Genomic DNA, 24,217 nt, shown 5'->3' on the forward strand with positions numbered 1-24,217 from the left:
TGCAAAACTGATGAACCACTTTTCTCCTGCCTTAAAGTGTCACATTTAAAATAAAGAGAATCGAGCGAAAAATGAAAACTGGTTCTGTTCGATTTCTGTCAGGCATCCGACTTTGTTACCTGTGTGAATTTTTTAAAGATCCATTCCGAAATTATCCCTCGTTCATTTTTAAATAACTACTCGATTTCGTCAGTTTTTGACGATTTGTATGTCAGCGGTGCCACTTATATGGGATTTGACAGTTGCAAGATCGTGTACAGTCGAATTTCGCAGGTTGGGCCTTTAATACTTGGGCTTCGTTTTAGTTCAAGTTAGATCAAAACTTCTCGGTCGGTGTTTTCTACAGTTGACGGGGGAAGAGGCACAATCTGTGTGTCTAAAAATATCCCAAAAACCAGGTAGGTAGCTACGTTAATATGGGGGGTTGCGCAGCCTTCTTTTGTCTAGCGCTTCTATGGTTCAAAGGTACACGGGTACCAGCGAATCACACGCCCTGGCAGGTGGGTTCAAATCCAGTTATAATCTTGGATTATAGCTTGGTTCGACCCATGCACCTTCCAGCATTGGACAAAAGATAGGAGTCACAACGACAACTTGTTAAGCGTAGCTACCTATTACCCCCACCCCTCCCCTTCCTTTCCATTCTTTCCCCTCCTTACCCAAAAAAATTTTCATTACTCTCCCCTACCGTCCCTCCATCAATTGTAAAAACCATCGTTTCAAAAAATATTAATTAGTATAACTCAGCCCGGTGTCACCAATACACTCTCACATATGATTTGACAGTACCCCCATACTGATGGGCCCCTCGATGCTGGGCCCCAAATAACAATGGCCGCTCCATAGAATTTCTATTAACTGATTTCCTGCCCAGTGCTTTTGACGTTTAGATTTTAGTCAAGTAGAAAAATGGCGATGTGCCGGGGGGTCGGTATAACTTAATCAACTACCAAAAATCAACTTTATTGGCTAATGGACAGCTGAGATCAGGCGTATGAAACTGAAGGGTAAAGAAGCGTCTAACATCTTTTTACGCTTCCTACACGTCCGACACAAAAAGCAAAAAAGCAAAAAAGTAACTTTGTTCGAGCGCTTACCAATACACATTCATCCGAGGCTGAAGTTAGAGCGGGCTACTCACCAATACATTTGGTCCGAGGCAATGTTTGTTATGGGCTAGATGAGATGTTGGCTACACGAAAAATGTATGGGAATGACATTTGTGACAGTGGGGTGGCTGAGATATCGCGATGGGCGTGCAGTACCACCCACCGCGTTATAGTAATCTTTACTGTATATGGAATATGCATGCGGATAATATGCAATCAAAATTTCTGTTAAATATATGTGGCATACACATAAAAATAAAATAAAAGGCAGGGAATTCCCTCAAAATTGGATCTATAGAAGAAATGGGAAAAATAGAACCTTTCCCTACATTCCACCTCACTATGGAAATAAAACATCCGAGTGAAGATTTTCGGTAGTTTAACTGGAGCTATTGGCAGCTGACTCTCAACTACTGTTTACAGTTCAGCTGGTAAAGGCGTTGCACTATTCCTGCAATGCCACATATAGAAGTATAAACGACAGATTAACGGTTCAATTCTCACCAAAGAAGAAAAATCACAAAAAAGCAATCTTGAAACATCAACAGGGGATAAGGATAACAGAGAGGGGAGATAAAAAAAGACGAACATATATTTTTTCCATTTTTTATGCTTAGCGATTTATCGTTACGTTACAGGCGTTACGTTTTATTACATTTGTAAATCTCCAAGCTCTAAAGCGGCTCTATATTTCGCCAAAACCGGTTTTCTAATAGCGTTTTATACAGCGGGGTGCTATCCCTATCTTAACGAACGGTGTTTGACAGTCGACTTAACGAAGGGCGCTATTTCAAGAAATGCAAGAAATAGCGCCCGTCTGACAGGTAGATTTGCTGCCAACCTTGTCGAGATGTGCTGAGATGTTGGCAACAAAAACATGGCACCCATCGCAAGCCCCTGGTTTTATATGCATATAGATCAAGGCTGCACGACAAGGTGTGCACCACAGGCTAATAAAAAGCTAGATTTCTGCTTCTTTAAGTGCTCACTGGTTACTTGGGAAGGTAGTGGAAGACCAGCCAAAATAGAGGTTTTCCGTCAAAATTTTTTTTCACCAAATGTTCGATTTTGACTCTTAGAAATGATACCCATATACAACTTTCTTTAATAAAGCCTCTAACTACTGTAAAAATGAAAAACTAAAATACATATATTTCAACCCGTCACTTCTCGGATGTATTACATACCGTTTTGTACCAGTGTCCTTTATTTTCACCAATTCGAAACCATTTGTGCCACTCTTTACTCTTGTGGCAAGCAACATACTAAACGAAAAAGAAGGTAATCATTAGCTTTTCATTCGTTTTGTCCTTTTCACTCAACCGCTGATTCACATATGTCAAAATTTGTTGTGCAATGCTGCCAGAAAATCTGAAAATTTTGATAAACAGTGCAGCCGCAACGAATTTTTAAAACTCAACATTCGTGATTTGGTGAAAAGAAACTCAACATTCTTGCAATTTGCATTGTTTAAGAAATCGTAGTAAATTCTAGAGTCAACGAAAAAAATATATTTTTGCACTATTGTCAGTCGTATTGGGAGTACTTTTGAGAAGAAAAAAATAAATAAGAAAAAGAGGGGTATGATATGATCTGACGGAAAACCTCTATTATGGACGCAGCATCGTTCTCTTTCTCATGCTTTCAATAACAAGCCCTCTGGTTTAGCTATCAATTAAGATGTGCACCAGACGAATGTTTGAAGAAAATTTTGATCCCGTTTCTACAAAAACATCATTCAGATGGAAAATACATGTTTTAGCTGGATAGAGCATCATTGCATTACGTCAGAAAAATACAATCGTTCCTGAATACCCATTCGATCCCATTTTTACCCAAAAACCACGACCCGAAATCGGGATTTTGAGTTCCTTGGTGTACAAAAATAACTGAAGAGCCACGAATTGCAAACAGAATTATTGGTATGGAATTGAATTAAGAGATGCATTCGCAAAGTTGACATGACGGTCGTACAACGCTCCTGTTCGGACATCAAACGGAAGCTTCGCCGAACTGCCGATTACGGACCGTTTTCACTATTTTGTACACTATTTTTTTTAATAATGGATAATGTGTCTTTAATTTTGGTTAATCAGATCTATTTCTTGTATCTTTGTCTTTTTTTGACAGCTTGAGAAAAAAAATCCAAAATTTTAGTTGCCACCCGTTATATTGTGCAGATCTATACATTATACTCTTTGTGTGCTAATTATTTCGTTTATTTTTGAAAATATAATACATCCTCAGTATCGTTAGCTTAGATCTAGGTATATAATACAATTCATTCAGTATGAGCAAAGTATTTATCTCTTCTATAACTAATCGAAGTTGGTAGGAATTTACTCTTTATTTTTGACTTATTTTTATTACATTTTTACTCAGGGCTGGTAGACATCCATGAAATATAATCGTCCTTCAATTACTAATCACTAATTAGTTTTTTAAGTTTTGATTCCAAATAAGGATAACCAACAAACTTTTGATTAAGTTTTTCTTGTTCATATTTTGGACTCCAACGGCAAAACCAAATGTTAGTAACCGGGAAACTTTAATAATGTAGTTGTTACAATTTATTGAGAAACTTTTTGGCTCCTAAGAAGCCGACATAACTAGCGACTAAATATTTTCAGAGACCGTTGTGTATTTATAGTTGAATGCCTAATTAATTATAGTTAACTCAAAGATTGAGAACTATTCAGATAACTTTATTTACAGGAGATCTAGACTTCTTCAATTTTGGAACCAGATATAGTAACAATCGGTTGGTTATGAAAAACTGGAGCTTATCAATGTTATTAGATTCTACTAGATAATATACAAAGTTTGTCGCTTCCTGACTTTCCTAGTATTTACGAGGTGCGACTACATTGTATAGAAACAACACTCGTAGCAATGATAACAAATTGCTTCATTATCATTGTATTTGTTTCAGTTGAATTATTTTTTTTCATAAGCTAAGCAACGATATACTAATGAGTTAATATTTTCCATTCAACGATGGAAGTCAACTTTGGTATTTGGATTTCCGCTTATTATAAGCCAGTAGAAATCTTTCGATAGATAGAATTATATTTAACATAGCATAAGTAATAAATTAGAGAGTAGTAATTAGTAATTAAGTAAGTTGCTAATTGTTTGGCAAATAAGTTAAAAGTTGTGTAAATTGAAAGTTCAATAAATAAAAAGAAGAAATTTAAGATAGATGGAGACTCGTGAAGTGAATGATGAATAGAATAACCCTGTGGCGTACAACGTTAGCTCTTCATCTGACTTTAGTTTGGGTTATATAGCACGTAATATAATTGTTGTCCTCCTAACGATAGATAATTAACAGTAACAGTAACACCAGTGCCTTTGTACTGGATAGTTTTTTCGCTTTCGATGACTGATTGAAATCCATAAACAGGTGAAACGGACAGTGACTGGGTGGTTTCACATAAGCATCAAAAGAGGGGTATTTGAAGATTTCCGCCGCCTGGAAATAGGATGAAGATAGATAGAGAATGTTATTTTTCTGATTAACATCTACGCATGGAAATTAAATATTGTGCTGTATGCTACAACAACGGAAGCTTACCACGGAAATCGAGTCATTTGAAACCCGACAGAATGTCATGTGTTTCCCCGTTAGAATGCTTTGCTCTACTCGGCGGGTAAACAACGGTTCCTGCCACGGTAATTGATTGAGATGGGCCAGGAATGTTCGATCGTGGAATTCCACAGGGTCGGAGATAATCAATTTGTTAAGTATTGATTCTTTATAGAGGACATCTTCTTCATCCACTATACTATATTCTTTGGCATTCTGTAACGCCTTGATAGCAATCTGGTTTTGTTCGTCATCTACGTCACCTCCGGGAGCAAAGTTCGGAAACACGGTCGTTGGAAGCAGATCCAGTATGTTTCCGTTGTAGAGAAACAGATTTTCTACGTCTGTCATATTCATCGAGTAGAACTGAAAAACTCCAAATATTTCGAAAAATTCTTTTACAGGGGTCATACTATAACATCCGGCCAGTTCAATCTTCGGATAGTACGTGATGAATGAAAGACACATTTCCTGTTTGGTTGAGTAGCCTCCTAACGTTGGGCGTTTTCTACCAATTGTCTGTAAAACAAAGGTCAAATTTAGAGTCATGTGTATGATTGGAATTGGACTTGCTTACCTCATAGGCACAATCCGTTATTAAATAATCTCCCGGTAGAATTGTAGTTTCATTTTCCAATTGTCTGATCTGTTGAAAATTGTGATCGTAGTTATCATCCTCTACTATTCGAGGAAGCTCCTTTCCTTCTCGCACATGTCTTAATTTCATTTTCCGACCAGCTACATGGGAATGTAAAGCAGCCGATACAATGTTTATACCGTCCTGCGGAAAAACAGCTCCGGTACACGAAGGACCACAAATTCCAACATTTCGGTATAGTTTTTGGCCCGGTGGAATCATTTGCGTATCCGATATAGAAACACCGGAGATCATCATTCCGGCGTCATGCTGGCGTACGTGCCTTGTGTAGTGCATTCGGAATCCCGAATGATCTAATACCCGTTTCGCACGTGGGTTGTCATAGTGCACTTCAAGCATATAATATTTGGCGCCTCCCTTGTTACCACCGATTGGAATGCCTATGTGCTCGGGCAGAAATTGTCCAGACGCACCAATGCCCCACGTGGCGACCGGTGTGATGCAAGAGTCCCAATCGCGAGGGGTGAGAAGATTGCTGTTGCATACTGCTCCGCTGCTCTTGACCCAAACGTCCCAAGAGTTCGGATCCGAACCGGGGTAGGAATTGGGTGAGCACTCAAATAACGTCATGTGATGAACCAGGGGTTGTTTAGTGGAGCTGCATTAGGAATAGAAAGCAAATAGGTTGTCTCAGATTACAATCAGTGATATATTGTTATTGATTACGATTACTGCTGCAAGATAAGGAACGGTGCTGTTCTCATAAGATATGTGGTGATGTTGATAAAATTGAATTCATCTTCAAATTTCAATAAATGTTCAGTTCAGTTGCTGCGTAACATAATGCAAAAATGCATGTTTTCCATGTAAACAATTGTCATGGAACAACATAAAATGAATAAAAATCTGCTTTTGTTTTCGGTCGGTTTTCGGTAAAACTTAATCACAATGTTTTAATTATGAGTATTATAAATCTTTGAAAAGTACCTCTATTACCTATCTATATGCGAGAAATTGCAAAATAAATGATCCTAGAAGAATAATGATATTGTGGTCATTTCTACGAAGTTCCAAAAAATTCGCAAAAAAATTGTGACTACAGGTGGAGAAATCGTTTGGCCCAAATTTAGATTTACTTTATTCGAAAATAAAAGATAAAACGAGGTAGGAGTAACCGGTAGTGACGCCAATATTTATTTGACTATTCTCTCAGTATAAAGCATAAAAATGCACAGAACGCGTTGCAAACAACTTTGGTTTACTTATTTATCATAAGAATGGATGAAATGTTATAAAAAAGTGGATTTTTCAACCTGCAGGGTAGCCAAACAATTTTTACATAGTATGATTTTTGAATATTCTTCCGTCCAGTTATTGGAAGACATAGCCTGCATCTGTCGACCTATGATAACGGCCTGAGGCTCATACATTTTGCCGCGGCCTGAGGGATGGCCAACTCTAGCACCTACTTTCCACGTTTGAATATTCGGAAACACATCTGGAGGCAACCGAATGGAGACTCTAGCTCTCGGATCGTTCATGTCTTGATTGACGGTCGACACTTTTCGGATGTTATCGATGTACGGTCTTTTCGTGGACCAAATATCGACTCTGACCACTATCTCGTAGTGAGTAAGATTCGCGCAAGGCCGTCGAACACGGCGAAATCTCGCACTGAGAGGACGCTGCGTTTCAACATCCAGCGGTTAACGGCAGACGGCGTAGCAGTGGAGTACGCCAGGAAGCTTGACCAGCGAATCGCAGAACAGCAGGTAGAAGAAGAAGATATAAATGGGCTGTGGAGGAACATCCATGGTGTGCCATCCAAACAGCAGCGAGAGAGGGGGTAGGCACGACGCGTGGAAGACAGCGTAACAGCTGGTTTGATGCCGAATGCCTGAGAGTGACAGAGGAAAAGAACCAGGCCAGGAGTAGCATGCTCAATGCGGTAACGCGTCAAAACAGAGAGACTAGAGCTGCGGAAAAAAGAATCCATCGTCTAAAGAAACGCGAGTACGAGGAGCACGTGCTCGCCGGCGCAGAGGAGCGATACGCCAGTAACGACACACGGAGTTTCTATAAAACGGTGAGATGCAGGAATTTTGCCATGCCTGTGATGTGCAATGATAGTACTGGCAACCTGCTTACCGACAAAACGGCGCACTTTCAGACAATATTGAATGGAGAGGTAAATGCGGAGATCAGCAGAGACAGGATAGAAATGGTCAGCGATGGTCAAGCTGTGGAGCCACCAACACAGGAGGAGGTTAAGAAGGCAATCAGTGAGCTGAAAAACGGTAAGGCTGCTGGGAAGGACGGTATCCCGGCTGAACTTCTAAAAGCGAGGAGCGAGCGGCTGTACGAAGCAATCCACCAGATCATTGTCAGGATCTGGGAGGAAGAACAAATGCCGGTGGAGTGGTTGGATGGCCTCATTTGCCCAATTTTCACAAAGGGACATCGAATGAAGTGTAAAAACTATCGAGGAATTACATTGCTCAATTCTGCCTACAAGGTGCTTTCCCGTATCCTGTTCTGCAGACTGATGTCGTTAGCGGAGTCCTTCGTCGGCGAGTACCAAGCTGGTTTTCGTGAGCGTCGCTCCACGATGGATCAGATGTTTACCCTGCGTCAATTGCTAGACAAGTTCCGGGAGTACAACTTACAGACACACCATCTGTTTGTGGAGTTTAAAGCGGCGTACGATTCAGTTAAACGAAATGATTCGTGCGACGCTGGACGGATCCAAATCATGCATTAGAATAGCGGGTGAGACCTCAGCTGCTTTCGTGACGTTGGATGGACTGAAGCAAGGGGATGCACTCTCTAACCTGCTATTCAACATTGCCTTGGAAGGTACATTACGAAGGGCAAACGTGGAAAAGAATGGAACTATCATCACGAAATCTCACATGCTTCTTGGTTTTGTGGATGACGTTGATATCATCGCAATCAACTGTAGAGCAGTGGAAGAGGCCTTCAGGCCCTTTAAAAGGGAAGCTGCGAGATTGGGACTTACCATTAATACCGCCAAAACGAAGTACATGGTTGCTGATAGGGAACGTGGGAGCCCAAGTGGTGTTGGTGGCGAGGTGGAGTGAGATGGAGAACGATATGAAGTAGTGGAGGAATTGATATACCTTGGTACACTCGTGACATGTGACAACGATGTTAGCCGCGAAGTGAAACGACGAGTTGCAGCCGCGAATCGGGCTTTCTATGGATTATGTAGCCAGCTGAAGTCCCGTAGTTTGCAAATTCGCACAAAACTGGCGCTTTACAGAGCACTAATCCTCCCGGTGGCCCTTTACGGACACGAATCATGGACGCTAAAGGAAGCCGATCGGCGAGTGCTTGGGGTTTTTGAGCGTAAAATTCTGCGATCTATACGTGGTGGCGAAATGGAAAATGGAGTGGGGCGCAGACGCATGAATCACGAGCTGTACCAAGTATACAAATATGCTGATATAGTAAAGGTAGTGCAATGTGGCAGGCTGCGGTGGGCTGAACACGTGGCCAGAATGCCCGATGAAAGAGTAGCCAAAACTATTTTCAGCAGAGAACCAGGAAGAGGTCGTAGACTCCGAGGCAAACCCCGCACCCGGTGGGTGTATACTGTCGAAGACGATGCACGTTCAGCTGGTGTTCATGGGGATTGGAGAACGGCAGCCCAGGACCGACGGTACTGGAGGACCATAATTCGTTCGGCGCAGAATCGGTAACGGACCGTTGCCACTAAAGTAAAGTAAGTAAGATTTTTTAATATCATTACAAATTACAATACATTACACCGGGTGTTAGTAAGCTTAGTGCAAATATACCAGGGAGTGATAGAGTACCACATTTGACGAAAAAAGTCCTACGCATATGGTCAAATCTCAATCATCACAGAGTTATTAAACATTTTTACATTGCCTTATATTAGCTCTAGTACAAAAAAGTATGCTGGTTACCTCAATTTTGTTACTTTCATTCGAAAGCTGAGAAAATTTTGAGAAAATTGCCCTTAAAGCTTCTACTTCATGAAATTTAGTAACTTCTCAGAAGCAAATAGCTTTACAATAAGTATTCCACAAGCCGTTTTCAACTTTTTTTTTTCTAAAAAAGCGTGATTACTTTTATCTGTCAATTTAAAGCTCTGGTATCATTCTATCATCCGTTCTTTGCGTGAAACTCGAAACAATTTGATTTTAAACGAATACTCAACACAATACAATGTTTTTCATAAATTGGTAGTACACCTCCACTTTTGGTTGCATAATCCTGCAAACCTTAAGCCACTTAAGTTTATCCGCAGGCAGTAGCTCTAGAACCTGCCGTGTGAAAAAGATGCATTTTATTCGGGTCAGCATGCTTCACACCTTCCAGTGATGATGATGATGATGATGATGATGGTCCCACCTCATACCCCTACAACGGTTTGAGCGGGACGATTTATCTAATTAAGATATTTATGATATAACAATGCAGCCAGGTGATAAAAACAAATAGCGAACTGGCTTCTAATACAGACATATCAAACTTTCAAGTGAATATCAAAATTTCAAAAAATGTCCAAGGCTAGTCCAAAACGTTTCCAACCCGAAAATTATCTGGACTTGATTAGGAATCGAACCTAATATTTTGAGCCCCAGCTAGTCAGAATTGGTTCTAGATAACGATCTAGATAAGAACTACGAGGGAGATCCTGCAGTCTTTTGGTACTCGGTACCGCCGTGAGCGATGGTATACGAGTTCCAAAGTCCACAAGCAAACCCAAGCCTGTCCAGCTGCTGCTCCGAGCCCTTTGTTCAGGACTTTAACCTGATCATTCAATTTCAAGATTATCTATGTCTGTTCTCGCGCGCGTGGCTCAAACATGTGTAGTCTTCTCTATACTTTTTTAAATTAATAATAATAACAATTTTAAATTCATCATCATCAGTAAACATGATAACTTAATATATCCAAAAAATATACAAAAATTAAAAAAATATACAATCTTCTTGAATCAATACAAAAAATAAATCAAATTGCGTCTATAAAGTAGCTTTTATGTGTAAAATGCATAGCCTTTTGAATTCTGCCATTGTTGCTGCACGTTTTATTTGTCGCGGCATCGAATTAAAAAAGTTAATTCCTTTGTACAACAGAGAGTTCTGTGATCTTCCAAACAAAAAGTGTGGTGTTCTTGCATCTTCCGCGTTTCTAGTGTTGAACGCATGTAAATCACTTCCCCTTTCAATTCGATCACACAAGTATCGAGTCAGCATTCCATTAAGAATTTTATATAGAAACACCATTGTCAAAAAATAAACTCTTTGCTTCACAGAAAGCCATCCAGTGTGAAACGGAGCTATGACGCAACTTGGCTTAAGCTTGTCTTAGGATCATTTCCAGCAATCCGCAAAATTTCATGATCAATCGCTGACGCCACTTGCTGATATTGCTCTTTTCGAAGAATCGTTGAAAACTACGTTCCTTCTCGGAAACGGCGGTGCTTTGTCGTAAAAGTTCCTGAATTAAAGTTATTGTGTAACCAAACGAGGCTAGTAAACGACTGATAAATGCGCACCGTCGGTGCTTTGCGCATTTGTAGGCATAAAATATATCCTACAGTGGTTCACAGCCACTTATTCAGCAACTCCTCGTGGTACCAGCCGGGATAGATCAACCTTGGTGGAGATCGGGTAACCAACCATGGTGGAAGCCATGGAGGTCGTATGCTGACAGAGAAGGAGGGCTCTTTCGAGCTTCGTTGGTCCTTCGGCGAAACAGGGGGTACTGCAGGCCTTGCAAGCCGCCACCTCGAAAAAAAAACAAAGCAATGAAAGAAGAACAAGGAAATTCGGACAGAAACAACCGGAATAGACCCACGCGACGAGAAAAAACTATGGATTGGAAACTCGGGACGTGGAACTGCCGATCTTTCAACTTCCAAGGGAGCACACGAATGCTCTACGATGTATTGAAGAGCCGCAAGTTCGACGTCGTAGCGCTGCAGGAGGTATACTGGAATCGTTTAACGATACGTACGTTCAGAGATGGATATACCATTTTCCAGAGCTGCGGTAGCACACACAAGCTGGGTATAACTGTTATTGTGATGGGCGAGATGCGGAAACAGATGATTGGGTGGTGGCCAATCAATCCTCGAATGTGTAAGTTGAGAATCAAGGGCTAGTTCTTCAACATAAGCATCATCAACATGCACAGCCCTCATCTCAAAAGTACCGATGACGACAAGGATGAATTCTACATTCTACGCGCAGTTGGAGAGTGAATACGACCACTGCTCAAAACATGATATCATGATCGTCATGGAGAATTTCAATGCTTAGGTCGGCCAGGAGGAGGAATACAAACCGGTGATGGGAGGGTTCAGCGCACACCAGCTGACCATTGAAATGGGTCTAAGACTTATTGACTTTGCTGCCTCTAAGATTTTGGCCGTACGGAATACCTTCTTCCAGCACAGACTCCTATACAAGTACCCGTTTTGGTCGACTGTCGGCACTTCTCTGACATTATCGACGTCAGATCCTATCGAAGCGCTAACATTGACTCGGACCACTACCTAGTGATGGTTAAGATGTGCCCGAAACTCTCCGTTGTGAACGGCATTCGGTACCGACGCCAGCCTCGGTTAGATCTCGCGCGGCTGAGGCAGCCAGACGTCGTCGCACACTACGCGCACTCACACGAAACTGGAAGAGCAGGAATATGCAGAATTGGAGCGGCTGATTGTTTTCATGAAACGCGAAAGTTCTACCAGAAACTGAACGGATGCCACAAAGACTTTGTGCCGCGAGCCGAAATAGGGTCGGGATAAGAATGACAGTATTTTGACGTACGATCTTGAGGTGACTGATAGGTGGAAGCAGCACTTCGATGAAGACCTGAATGGCGCCCAGGCGGAGAACCATGGCGCTGGGGAAAGCGCTTTCAACGGTGCAACAAACGGGAAAGAAGTACCAGCCCCAACGATAAGCTACGTTAACCCAAGTAGCACTTGTAACTAATCATAAAAATAAAACAAATACAAAAAGGTTGCACAGCAGTTACATTTAGGATACTTGTAACGAGTTAGGTTACATAAAATTAAAAATAGTTACTTTTTAGTTTTCTAGTGACAAAAATCTCAAAAAGTTACCAGGTAGTTACCAAATGACCAAATTGAAACCTTTTTTTCGAACTGTCAACAACTTGGTCGTCGCAAAACAGTCACATTTCAGTTACGAGTTACCAATTAGTTATCAAGTGACACAAATGAAACCTTTTTCCAAACTGTCATCAACTTGCTGGTCGCAAAACAGTTAATTTTCCGTTACGAGTAGTTACGAAGTCAAAAATAGTCGGCTAGTAACATTTTCGCAACACCTTGTTCACTGTTCCTTGTAAACACAACGGATTAAGCAAAAACTAGATCTCAAGAATTTTACTTATGGTAAAGATAAACAATTGGTACACGGGTTGTAAAATGCTCTTGTAAATGCGTTTATTTACTTAATTGATGGTACTTGGAATCTTCTCCGCACAGACATTGATAATAAATAAACAAATTTTGATTATTCTCAAACGTCAAAACGATCAAGTTACATCGAAACGAAATCGGCAATGAAAATAGGTTACAGTGTAACTTAGAAATGACGACATAAGAAACAAGTGACCACAACAGATTTAATATTGGTTACCGTAACCGATAGCGTAACCAGGTCGAATGCTAAGATTACGTGCAACTAGATTGTAACTGAATTGTAACCTTCTATGATTAACACTGCTTGTAAACTGTTTTATTCAAAGTGAAACTATTCTTTGATATTAAATTAACACTTTCTTTTCACAAGAATCACTAAAAACACCTTTTCCCGATATCTATGAACAATATCTGCTTAAAATCGTTTCATGCAATATGCCGAAAATGATACAAAACTTCATGGACGATGGTGTAGTAGTTAAAACCAAAGGCAAAATGGCTATGAATTTTACTTAGTGATAGCGAAAACAATTTGTTTTTGATAATTTCTAGGTAAATGCTGCACTAATTCATTATTGCTAAGAATAAATTTAAAAATCAGAAAATAAAGTTAAAATTTTTATATTTGTACATATTTGTTTTACAAAAAATCAATTTTTCAAAGAAGTAAGTAACGAAAAGCTAGATTAAATAAGAGCGCGTGATTTTTTCAAAGCTAGAATCATGCATTTCACCATAAATTTGAAACTGCATTAAAATTTGTGTTGAAATAACAAGCGAAATTTATACCCTCTTCTATATTCAACAGTTAAATTTACTGCTTGTCGTTGACAGCCATAGATTGAAATAATAAACCTGCTGCATTGTTTTCGCTATGCAATAAAAGTTTCAAGATAACTAATTTGCCATCAATTGAAAGTCAATTTACAGTTTATGTGTAACTTCAATAGTAACCATTTTGTAACTATACATGTTACATATTGGTTATTGAGTAACTGTTAATGTAACCATATTTAGTTACATAAGTTGCGCTATTTCGGTTACACAACTGTTATATTTTAGGTTACTGTAACCGAAGTTTTACATTTAAATTTGTCGCATATCAGCCGCTGCGACTCAATTGTGACAACGTGTGCTACTTGGGAAGGAGGCTGTCATGCAGGTAAAGAAAAATAATTTAGCTGGGAGAGATGGCATCGGGGCAGAGCTTATTAAAATGGGACCAGAATAGCTGGCCGTTTGTATGCACCGGCTATTTGTTAGAATTTGGGATATGGAACAGCTACCGGGTTATCTACCCGATCTACAAAAATGGTAGCAAATTATACTGTGAGAACTATCAAGTGATCACCGTTCTTGTGCCGCTTACCAACAACGGATCAAATGTTCATATTGCGGTAGATCCTCCAAAAGGGCCGTGAATACGCACCATTTGTTCATTGACTTCAAAGCCGCATATGATACCATCGTTTTCGGTCGCTGGTTTCGACGGCATCGTCCGGAATCCGAAGCAATGGAAAATCATGGAGGATACACAGTGCTGTGTACGGATTTCGGATGGATTGTCAAGTTCATTCGAATCATACTGAGGGCTTCGTCAATGTGATAGCGTCTCATGCCTGCTGTTCAACATAGCGTTCAAGATATTATGAACCGAGCGGGTATAAACAAATCTAGCCAATTCGTTTGATTTGCCGATGACATGGAAATTATTGGCAGAACATTTGTAGCGGTCTATCTTGGCTCACTGGTAAACAGCTAAACAGTACACTAGACTAAAGCTCGAAGCAGAAAAGATTGGGTTAAAGGTAATTACTACTAAAACAAAGTACATGCTAGCCAGCGGAACCGAGGCCGACCGACACCGCTTGGACAGTAGTATACTGATCGACGGAGATGAGTTTGAGGTACTTGACGAATTTGTCTACCTTGGCTCACTGGTAACGGCGGACAATGGCACAAGCCGTGAGATTCGGAGGCGTATTATTAGCGAATGTCGTGCTTACTATGGGCTTCACAAGCAATTGCTATCGAGCAGACTAAGCCTCCGTACAAAGTATACCCTCACGGAGAAAAATGTGGCTAGTTTAAAATAACCAAAAATTTGGTTGAAGCTCAAACAAAAATTTTGGTTACGGTAACATCGAAATTTGTTTGATATAAATCCAATAATCTAGTTGAAAGAAACAACTTTGCTACATTATTTTAACTTGATTAAGTCGCGTTGTTTTTAAATTAAATATCAGTTGATCGGACCTAAAAGTTTGCCTTTTCCAACCATAAACTTGTTTATTTTAACCAAAATTTAGATTGCAAAATGCAGTTAATTTTACCCAATTTCAAATTGTGCTGTTAGTTTGAATCAACGTAGAATGTTGGTATAAATAAACTAAATTTATCGTTACGCAAATACCAACCTTAAAAATAATTTTTTTTTTAATTTAATTTATTAATCTTCGACATAAAGAACATCGCACAGACATAAAACTTATCTAACTAATTAAATATTACAGATTCTTAGCCTAAATACATTTTTTGACAATCCAAAATCGAACAAGTAATAAACATCATTAAAACGACTACAGCAAATTTCCAGCGGGTTATTCATTCCATAATTAGTCCGATGATGCAATTGTCGAAAAAACTCACTTTGGCGAATCACTCGAGAAGGCACATTGAAGCGTAGTTTGCTCAGTATATCCGCACAGTCGATGTTGCCTGCTAGGACGTCGAAGATTAACATTCGTTGTAGGAATACTCGCCTACTTGACAACGTTTGTAGGCCGATTAGCATGCAGCGACTTTCATACGGTGGTAGATTTATCCTATCCCTCCAGCCAATATTCCGAAGAGCGTAGCGAATAAATTGCCTTTGCACACGTTCGATTCGGTTGATGTGGACTACATGGTACGGTGCCCACACTTGCACTCCGTACTCTAGAACACTGCGCACGAGCGAGCAATACAGGGTCTTCAAACTGTAGATATCAGCAAAAAACTTTGTATTTCTTTTCAGGAACCCCAACATAGCGTATGCCTTAGCCGTGACAGCGGAAATGTGTTCTACGAACCTTAGTTTGCTGTCAATCAGAATTCCCAAGTCCTTCACAGTCGTCTTACGTTCCAAGCTAGTTGCTGCCATGAGGTAGTCAAACACAATTGGTGCACGTAACCTGGTGAATGATATCATGCAGCATTTGTTCACGTTTGCTTCCATTCCGTTCAGACTGCACCAATCCATGAGCGTGTTGATATCCGATTGAAGTGCGCAACAATCTGTCAGCGTCGTAATTACTCGGTAGAATTTGAGGTCGTCAGCGTATAATAATTTTGGCGACTTTAATTTCCAACATAAATCGTTAATAAATAAAACAAATAGCAATGGCCCCAGGACGCTGCCCTGAGGTACACCGGACTGAATTTGGAATGGGGTAGAGCAGACACCGCAAACCTTCACTGTTGAGCTCCGGTCCGTAAGATAAGACAGGATCCATTGTATTATCCATCCGGGTAAAACAAGTTAAAACAAACTTGTTCTTAGATTGCGTTTACCAACGGTGAAAAAATTAGGCTAGTTTAAAACAGCCATAAATATAGTTGAAGCAAAACTAAAATTTTGATTATGTTGTTGACACTTCACTTCACTTGCATTTGCATCGCGACTAGATCGAGATCAATCGAACCAGGTAGCAATTAAGAAAATGATGAATCGTTGAAAAAAAACTCGACGCTTTGAAAACTATTAATGGTTGGAAGTTGTAGTGAGTGCATTGATCAACCGTAAATATATAACGTTTGAAAAATGGCAAACGTCTTACGGAGAAGTATCTGTTCGCGTTTCGTCCCTACGATCGGCCGCATTTCCAACAGTCACCACACGGTTGCGTCTCAGTGCTAACAGCCGACAATCGACGTCCGTTCCGGTGATTCCGGTAAGTTCAAGTACGACTAGTAAAGAGCAATTACATGACAGCAATTTTGGTTTGAACCGTATCTGTTTTAGGTATTAGAATCACCAAACTACACCACCGTTAGCTTTCCAGTTGTATTGCAGCCCAGATGCATCAAGGATAGCACTGGCAGATCAGTATTAGATAAGTCAAAGTCAACAGAAGGTTCGTAGGCTATTTGTTTTAGAAAATGGGAATTCAAATTTAATATGATTTGAAACATTTTTAGGAAGCCACTTCTCAGTCGAATGGCAATGGACCATCGGAAGAGCAGTTACGCGGATGTTCGATGTGCTAAAGCTATTCATTGAATCGCTGGACTACTCCATTTATAATCCCGAACTCATTTTCTAGAATACGGACAGAGTAGGTTTTGCTCCGGTTGAAATATCCCTAAAAATTGAAGGTTTTTGTTCTGCTTTTTACAAGGGATTGTACCATTACGTTAAGCAGATTGCGCTGTTGCGAATCTCCGGTAGAAAACGCCAGTGTTCCCTTGAATCCGTATCCGGACTGGACCTTTCACACCACTTCCCAGAATTCGGGCTGAAGCAAGTTGGTTCCAGTGTACCGAATTGACGTCGATGAATGCGATCGACTGTGGATTCTGGACGCCGGACTTATTAACACACTAACGGTTCTGCAGCAAATATTTACTCCCAAAATGCTCGCCTTCGACCTTCATACCGATAAGCTACAGCTAAGGTTCGTTCTGCCATCGGAGCAAATCAAGCTGGACTCGCTGCATACGAAATTGCTGGTGGACACCAAGAACGGTCAGTGTAACGATGCCTTTGCCGACGTGTGGCGTTTCGGCATTCCCGTTTTCAATTTGCATGAGTTCGAGGATTGCCAACTATTTATAGAATTTCAAAATCAATTCGGGAGTGTTTACAATTATATTTAGGTGATTTTTTATAATTTATTTTCATGAAATTATCTCGTCTTCCGAAAATATTGCCGATGCAGTTGAAAACCGTATAGTAATCGGCGGCGGCGTTTCTGGTTCTGTGTGTCGAAAGTACGCCAGTAGTGGTGCGCTGTAATCGATGCGCTAAATAGCGCACAACTTACGACACACAGAACAAAAATAAAACCGAATGTCGCACGTCGATTATTATGGGTTTCAACTGCAACAGCAATACCTATGCTGCTTAAAAAAAATTGTTTCAATAAATTTGTTGGTTGTTTCAAACAACATTATTTGTTTACATCTAACGTTGCAAGGTTCATTTTCAACAACAATATTAGTGTGTTCCAATGTTTAACTTAAAAAATGAATCAGTTTGTTTAAAACTAAAATCTGTTTCGATTAAACTATAAAGTTGGTTAATATTACCTAAAAGACATCAGCTGTCAAAATTAAACAACCAAAAATCTGGTTACTTCAACCAAATATTTATTGAATCGAAGTTAATTCATTCAGCAAAAACAACCTAATATTTATGTTAGTTTCAAGCAGCGCGGTTCGTCAAAGTAACCAAATATATATTTATGCATATTTCAATTCGAAAATCTGGTTGAAGAAACCTAAAATATGGTTGTTTTTACCATACATTTTTCTCCGTGCTGTACAAGACGCTTATTAGATCGGTTGTTCTCTACGGGTATGAAACATGGACAATGCTCGAGGACGACCTGCAAGTGCTCGGAGTTTTCGAAAAACAAGTGTTAAGAACGAGTGTCGGCGGCGTACAGGAGAACGGCGTATGGAGGCGGAGAATGAACCAGGAGCTCGTACAATTCTCTGGTGAACCCAGTATCCAAGAGGTGGCTAGATGGATACGATGCCCTGTCATGTTGCAAGAATGCCGGACAACTACCCTGTAAAAATGGCGTTTGCCTCAAATCCGGTAGGAACAAGACGACCCCAAGAACGCAGCAAGCAAGATGGTTAGAATTGAAATGAATTGAATTGTGTAACCAAATGATCACTTCTGGATGCTGGGCTGTCGTTGCTTAACAATTAGCGACGCCATAGCAAAGGTAAATGACCCCGAGTTTTTTCGGAGGATACAATTAAAAGCAATCGTTTTTAGAAACGTCCTAGAAAGATCTTATGAGTTTGTTTCGTTGTTGTTTTGTACATGGGTCAGACCGTATCTGTCACACGTGGTGATCTAGTGTGCTATGCGTGATGTCTGAAATCGTCCAGTTTTCAGCACCCAAACCCAAAAATATATTTAAAATTGCAATTGCAACAAAACTAAAAGAGATAGCCATTTCACGTCAAAGAACAAATTGTAGAGAGGTACCAGAGCTTTAAATTAGTAGATAAGAGCAATGGACTTTATTGCGCTTTTGAGGAGAAATTCGTTAAAAACGCCTAAAGAAACACTTATTTCAAAGCCTTTTGCTTCTGAAAAGTTACTAAATGTTATGAAGTAGGCGCTTTAAGAACAGGTTTTAGTACAAAATTTTCTTAGCTTTCAAATGGAAGCAACAGAATTAAGCTAGCTAGCATACTTTTCGTATTAGAGCTAATTTAAGGCAGAACCAGGCCGTCATTGGCAAAGCAGATAAATCGTACTTCTTCGACTATAGCTATTGAAATCAAGACCATCAACGATGAAACGATTGAATGTTCAGCTGTTATAAATTGAAGGAATAACTGCAGAGTGCACACGAAAAGTTGATGAACGAGTCGATGAACAAATTGGGAGCATCTTAACGAGCAGTACATGGAAGGCATGTCCATCGCTGGAAACCCAACAAGTGGTTCGACGATAAGAACCGTCCCACAGCTCACACGCAGACTACAACTGAGGGAAGCGTAATACCGAGATGCTAGAGCTGCTAAAAAACTCCGTCGTATTCTTGTAGGGGCGGATGATTGCTCTGCCGGCAGGATATGACGAGCTTATATAAAGTAATTAACGGCATCTGAAACCAGGATTGTCGTCACTACTGTTATGTAAAATGATAGAAAAGGGAAGTTTATCGAAAAATCGGAGGGGGTCAGCCATTGTAGGCAGCATTACGACTTACTGTTGAACAGGATAGATGAACAAGCTGTGGATCAACCACTTCTTCGGTTGAAATGAAAAAGCATGAGCGGCTGAGCGACCAGCCAAGGATAAATTTTATAGAAACCACTATAGAAGCCGTCGACTTCGTGACAGATTCCATATTCGCTGAATGTATGTTGCTGTTGAAGATGCCATCACAGCGAGTGCTAGGGGCAACTACAGAGACTCTAAATTCTGAATTAAATCGGAGAGTTACTTTTATTAATGACGGGAGTCTCCATTTTGATTTAAAATTTGATCCATTTTGATTTAAAATTTGAGGGCCTTGACGCCCCTATAGCCTGCAGTTTGTAGGGGCAACTGAAGATCAGGCAGCCCAGACCGGCTAATCCGGAGACGTTTGCTGGAACCGTTCTGAGAAATGTCTGAGAAAAGTTTAGACCATCCAACCATTATAATAAAGAGGAAAATTTTATATTCAATCCTATTACAAAACTATTCAAATGTCATGAACAATTTTCCTTATTTTTTGTTTTTGTATAAGCAGTCGTGTCAAAATTATGTTTAACACATTTTGTTCATACCATTTCATAGGAAAAACCACAGCATAGACATCTTCCTTCCTTTTTTCGTAAGAAGTTCCCCTCCAGCCATACTTAAGAACATGATGCACCATTATGCAAAAAAGTGTTAAAGAACTGCATTTCATCCCGCCTGCCGCATCGGGTCGTAACCCTACCGGCAACCACATTTTGCAATAATCAATTTGTGACTCAGACGACAGTTTTTCACGACCTTTGTTTATTGCATTCCGTTTTCGGTTCGCGTCCGCTTCTTTTATTTAATGTCAGGAAAAAAGTCAAAGTTCTACGAAGGGCTTTCATCGATTTTCTGAATATCTTCTGACACATATTTTGCACGTATTAAGTGGTTACGTCTCATCAACTGCTTCGTCATTATATTAGCTTGAAAATAATCAGAAGCTTTCTTCTCGTTACTATAAACTCTCAATCATTCTAATGCAAACCTGTTATTATCCAATTTTCAAATCGGCATAAAAAATCATCATCTTGTTCCGAATTGATAAAAGTAATCGTTTTCTAAAGTGCCCCTACGTCTTTTTAAAAGTATTGGGCTTAATTGGAAACAGTTATTAAAAATGAGACGACACATGACACTAGAAAATTTCAAGTATAGACATATATGAAGGGAATGCTTTCAGAAGAGAAGCCCAGGCCAGGTCCAGGCTGTAACAAATTGCGCTATTCCCAGCACAAAAAAAAAAAACAAAATGAAATCAATTGATGGCAATCGGTTTTTAATGCTTGTCAGCAATAGTTTACCTCTCTTTGGTCAGAATGGCTTCGTAACCAATTATGTGGTGTTTCTCCCGCAGGGTGGGTGCCTTCAAAATTTTACACCAGTACAGCGTATCCATGCTGGCATCGATGGAAACGTTTTTCACAGTCACATCCCATTGGCGGATGTCATGTCGCAGTGCCGGATCCGTTGGTTTTTTAAACAGCGGACCGAGGAATTGTATCGATCGGGCCCCGCGGTTTTTTCCGTGATCCTTTAGGTCGCCATGAACCGGGTCTCGGTCTCCGTACGACCACAGCACTTTCATTGTGTCGGTCTGGAATAATAAAAATAAAATAAAATTGAGGGAGCCGCCCGTTGCACATATGACGTTAACTTTTAATGACAACTATTTCACTAAAAATACGTAAAAAAAATTCAATACCATGCGTAAATCTGAATGGCCTTTAAGAGAGTATTGTTTGGAGTTGTAACATGACAAAATATAGAAGAATCCGTTTAAATGCTGTATGATGCTGATATTTGAACATTAGTCGTGTGTGTTATATAATGCTGGCAAATGGCAAATGCTGTGGAACAATCGGAGGGGTGGGTAAATACACCTATTAAACTTACCAATCGCACTCGGGCGCCCTACCTTTCAGAAGTATGTTTTGGCCTGCAAAAACTATTACTTATCACAAAAACTTTCGGGTGCAATTGTACATGGAATCAACGTTGAAAGTGGACTAGAAATTAGACTTGGAATTGGAATTTGACGTTATTTTCTCTCTATTTTCAGTCCTTACTCTTCTTGTTTCACTTATTTTCGATTCCAATTTGCGTATTTTTCTAACTTCGTTTACCTTCTTTCTTCTCGTTTTTTGTTAACGTCTTGCTGTTTTTCTCTTATACCCTGTTTTTTGTCTTTTATGTCTTTGTATTCTGTTTTTAGCTCCCTCTTTTCTTTCCTCTTCGGGTTTCCTTTTGTATGCTGTTTGTCGTCTTTTCTCTTCCGTTTTATTTTTTTCTGTAGTCTGTTTTTCCTGTGTTTCTTTTATTCGTTTTCTGTTCCAATTACCTGTTTTCTCCTATATTTCTCTTTTTAAATCCCGTTTGACCTACTTTTCCCGTTCTCGTCTTTTTCATTATTTTTCTTTTCCTTTTGGGTTTCTCTTGTTTTCTGTTCCGTAATCCCTTTCTTGGTCCGTTTTCCTTCTTTTTCCCTGTCATTGTTCCTTTTTTCTGCCCATTGTTTCTCCCGTTTTTCGTCCTTTTTCTGAGTCCTAAATTACTTCTTTTCCGTTTTTCTTCTTTCTTTTTCCATATTTCCTCGTTTTCAAGCACTCTGCTTCTACTCTTTTTCTGTCTCGTTCTCCTTGTCATTTTATATCTTTTTCCAACTTTTTTTTTCTTTTCTTTTGGTCCTGGTTTTCGTCCTTTTTCGCTTTTCTGTCCTGTTTTTCGTTCGATCGTCGTTCGTTTTGTTCGTTCATGCGTTCCGTTCTTTCTCTTATCATTATGTCCAATTTTTCCTCTTTTTCTGTCACGGTCTTTTTTTCGTTTTTGTCTTATCCCTTTTGTCTAGTGTGTTTATTTTTTTCTCCCCATTTTATTTTTTTTTGTACCGTTTTTTCCTCATTATCTGTTCTCGTTTCTCCATTCTTCTGCTTCCATATTTTCTCCTTTTTTTTCCTTCTTTTTAGTACAATTTTTTTAGTTTTTCTGTCCAATTTGTCCTCATTTTCTTTGTTTCTTTAGGGTTCTTCCTTCTTTTCTTTCATTTAACTTTTTTTTCTCTTCTGTTCTTCTTCTTTTTCTGTGTTGTCTTCCTGTTTTATGCCTCATTTTACCTCCTTTTCTGTTCCGTTTTCTCGTTTTCCACTTTTTTCTCTCTTTTTATGTCCCGTTTTCTTTTTATACCCGTTTTCGTTCTTTTCTCTCGCGTATTTCATCATTTACTAACACGTTTGTCCAGTTTTTATCACATTTTCCGTTGTGCTCTTTTCCCGTTTTTTCTCGTTCTGTTTTATTTTTTATTTTTTGCTTCCTTTTCTGGAGAACAGGAACGGACCACCTCTAAAATCTAGATCTATCGGCAATTTATTCATTTTCATAAGAAATTGTTAGTGCAGTTTGGGTCATGAGAAATGTATTTTTGAATTAAGAAATTCAGGAAATCCGAGTTTTCCACCGAAGACTCAAGAATAAAAAATGTTAACATAACAGTTTTATCATTAATAAATTAGAAATTATCTAACAAGAAGAGAATATTTTAAAAAAATCCAACAAAATCTAGAATAAAATTTTCCAATTTATCTTTGAAGTTTTCTACCTTCACTCAACCTTAAATGGAAATGAATTGATTTTAAGTTGAACCTGAAACTAGACTTGAAATTATATTTGAAATCAGACTTGAAGTTACACATAAAATCGAAATTGAAATTAAACTTTGCAATGGACATGAAATTGAACCTGTAATAGAATTGAACTGAAGGTAGGAATTGAAATTGGATACAAATTGTGTTTGAAATTGTGATTGGAATTGGATTTGATACTAGACTTAAAATTGAACTTGAAATCGGTGTTGAAAATGGGCATGAAGTTTTAATTTCACCTCTATTGGACATAGAAACCAACTCCTATCCAGGGATGACACGATAACTTTGACTCATTCCACATTCATTTGACACTACCGTCTCAACCAAGCAAAATTTGACAAAGTTTTATATGGAACATTTGTAGAATTAATTATTATCCACAATTTTGCTGAAAGAAGTTTTGCTGTATCTTTTGTAGTTACGGTGCTACAATGCTGGTAGCTCATTGGTAGCTAAAAGTGTACGTTCATTTGGCTACTATTGACCTACTGGCATTATAGCACCGTAAATACAAAAGATACAGCCCAACTTTATTCAGAAAAGTTGTAGATAATAACTAGTTCTTCAATCGTCCCATATATAACATTTTCAAATATTGCTTGACTGAAACGGTACTGTCAAATGAATGTGAATTGAGTTAAAGTGATTGTGCCATCCCTGCTCTTATCCCTACCTCCTCGTGGTACCACCCAGAATACGAGCAACCTCGGTGGATGGAGATCGGGTAACCAACATCTATAGAATCCAAGGTTGTATGCTGACAGCGGAGGAGGGTTTTTTCGACCTACGTTGGTCATCCGACAGTACAGTGGGATTGGTCGCGGGCCTTGCAAGCTTGCTCCATTGAAAAACCAAAGCAACGACAT

General features: G+C 39.5%; 1 protein-coding gene across 1 annotated transcript in view; it reads right to left on the reverse strand.

Annotated features, from left to right (window-relative positions):
- Positions 1-4,422: 4,422 nt before the first annotated feature.
- Positions 4,423-24,217, reverse strand: part of LOC128735745 (MOXD1 homolog 1) — a 70,348-nt gene continuing 50,553 nt past the window's right edge. The window contains exons 3-6 of the mRNA XM_053830234.1: positions 21,015-21,307; positions 5,276-5,954; positions 4,687-5,217; positions 4,423-4,584 (exon numbers count right to left, since the gene is read on the reverse strand). Of these exons, the coding sequence (XP_053686209.1) occupies positions 4,423-4,584; positions 4,687-5,217; positions 5,276-5,954; positions 21,015-21,307 (1,665 nt within the window). The remainder of the gene's footprint in view (positions 4,585-4,686; positions 5,218-5,275; positions 5,955-21,014; positions 21,308-24,217) is intronic.

The sequence above is a fragment of the Sabethes cyaneus genome, chromosome 2, assembly GCF_943734655.1.
Source record: "Sabethes cyaneus chromosome 2, idSabCyanKW18_F2, whole genome shotgun sequence".
Classification (NCBI taxonomy): domain Eukaryota; kingdom Metazoa; phylum Arthropoda; class Insecta; order Diptera; family Culicidae; genus Sabethes; species Sabethes cyaneus.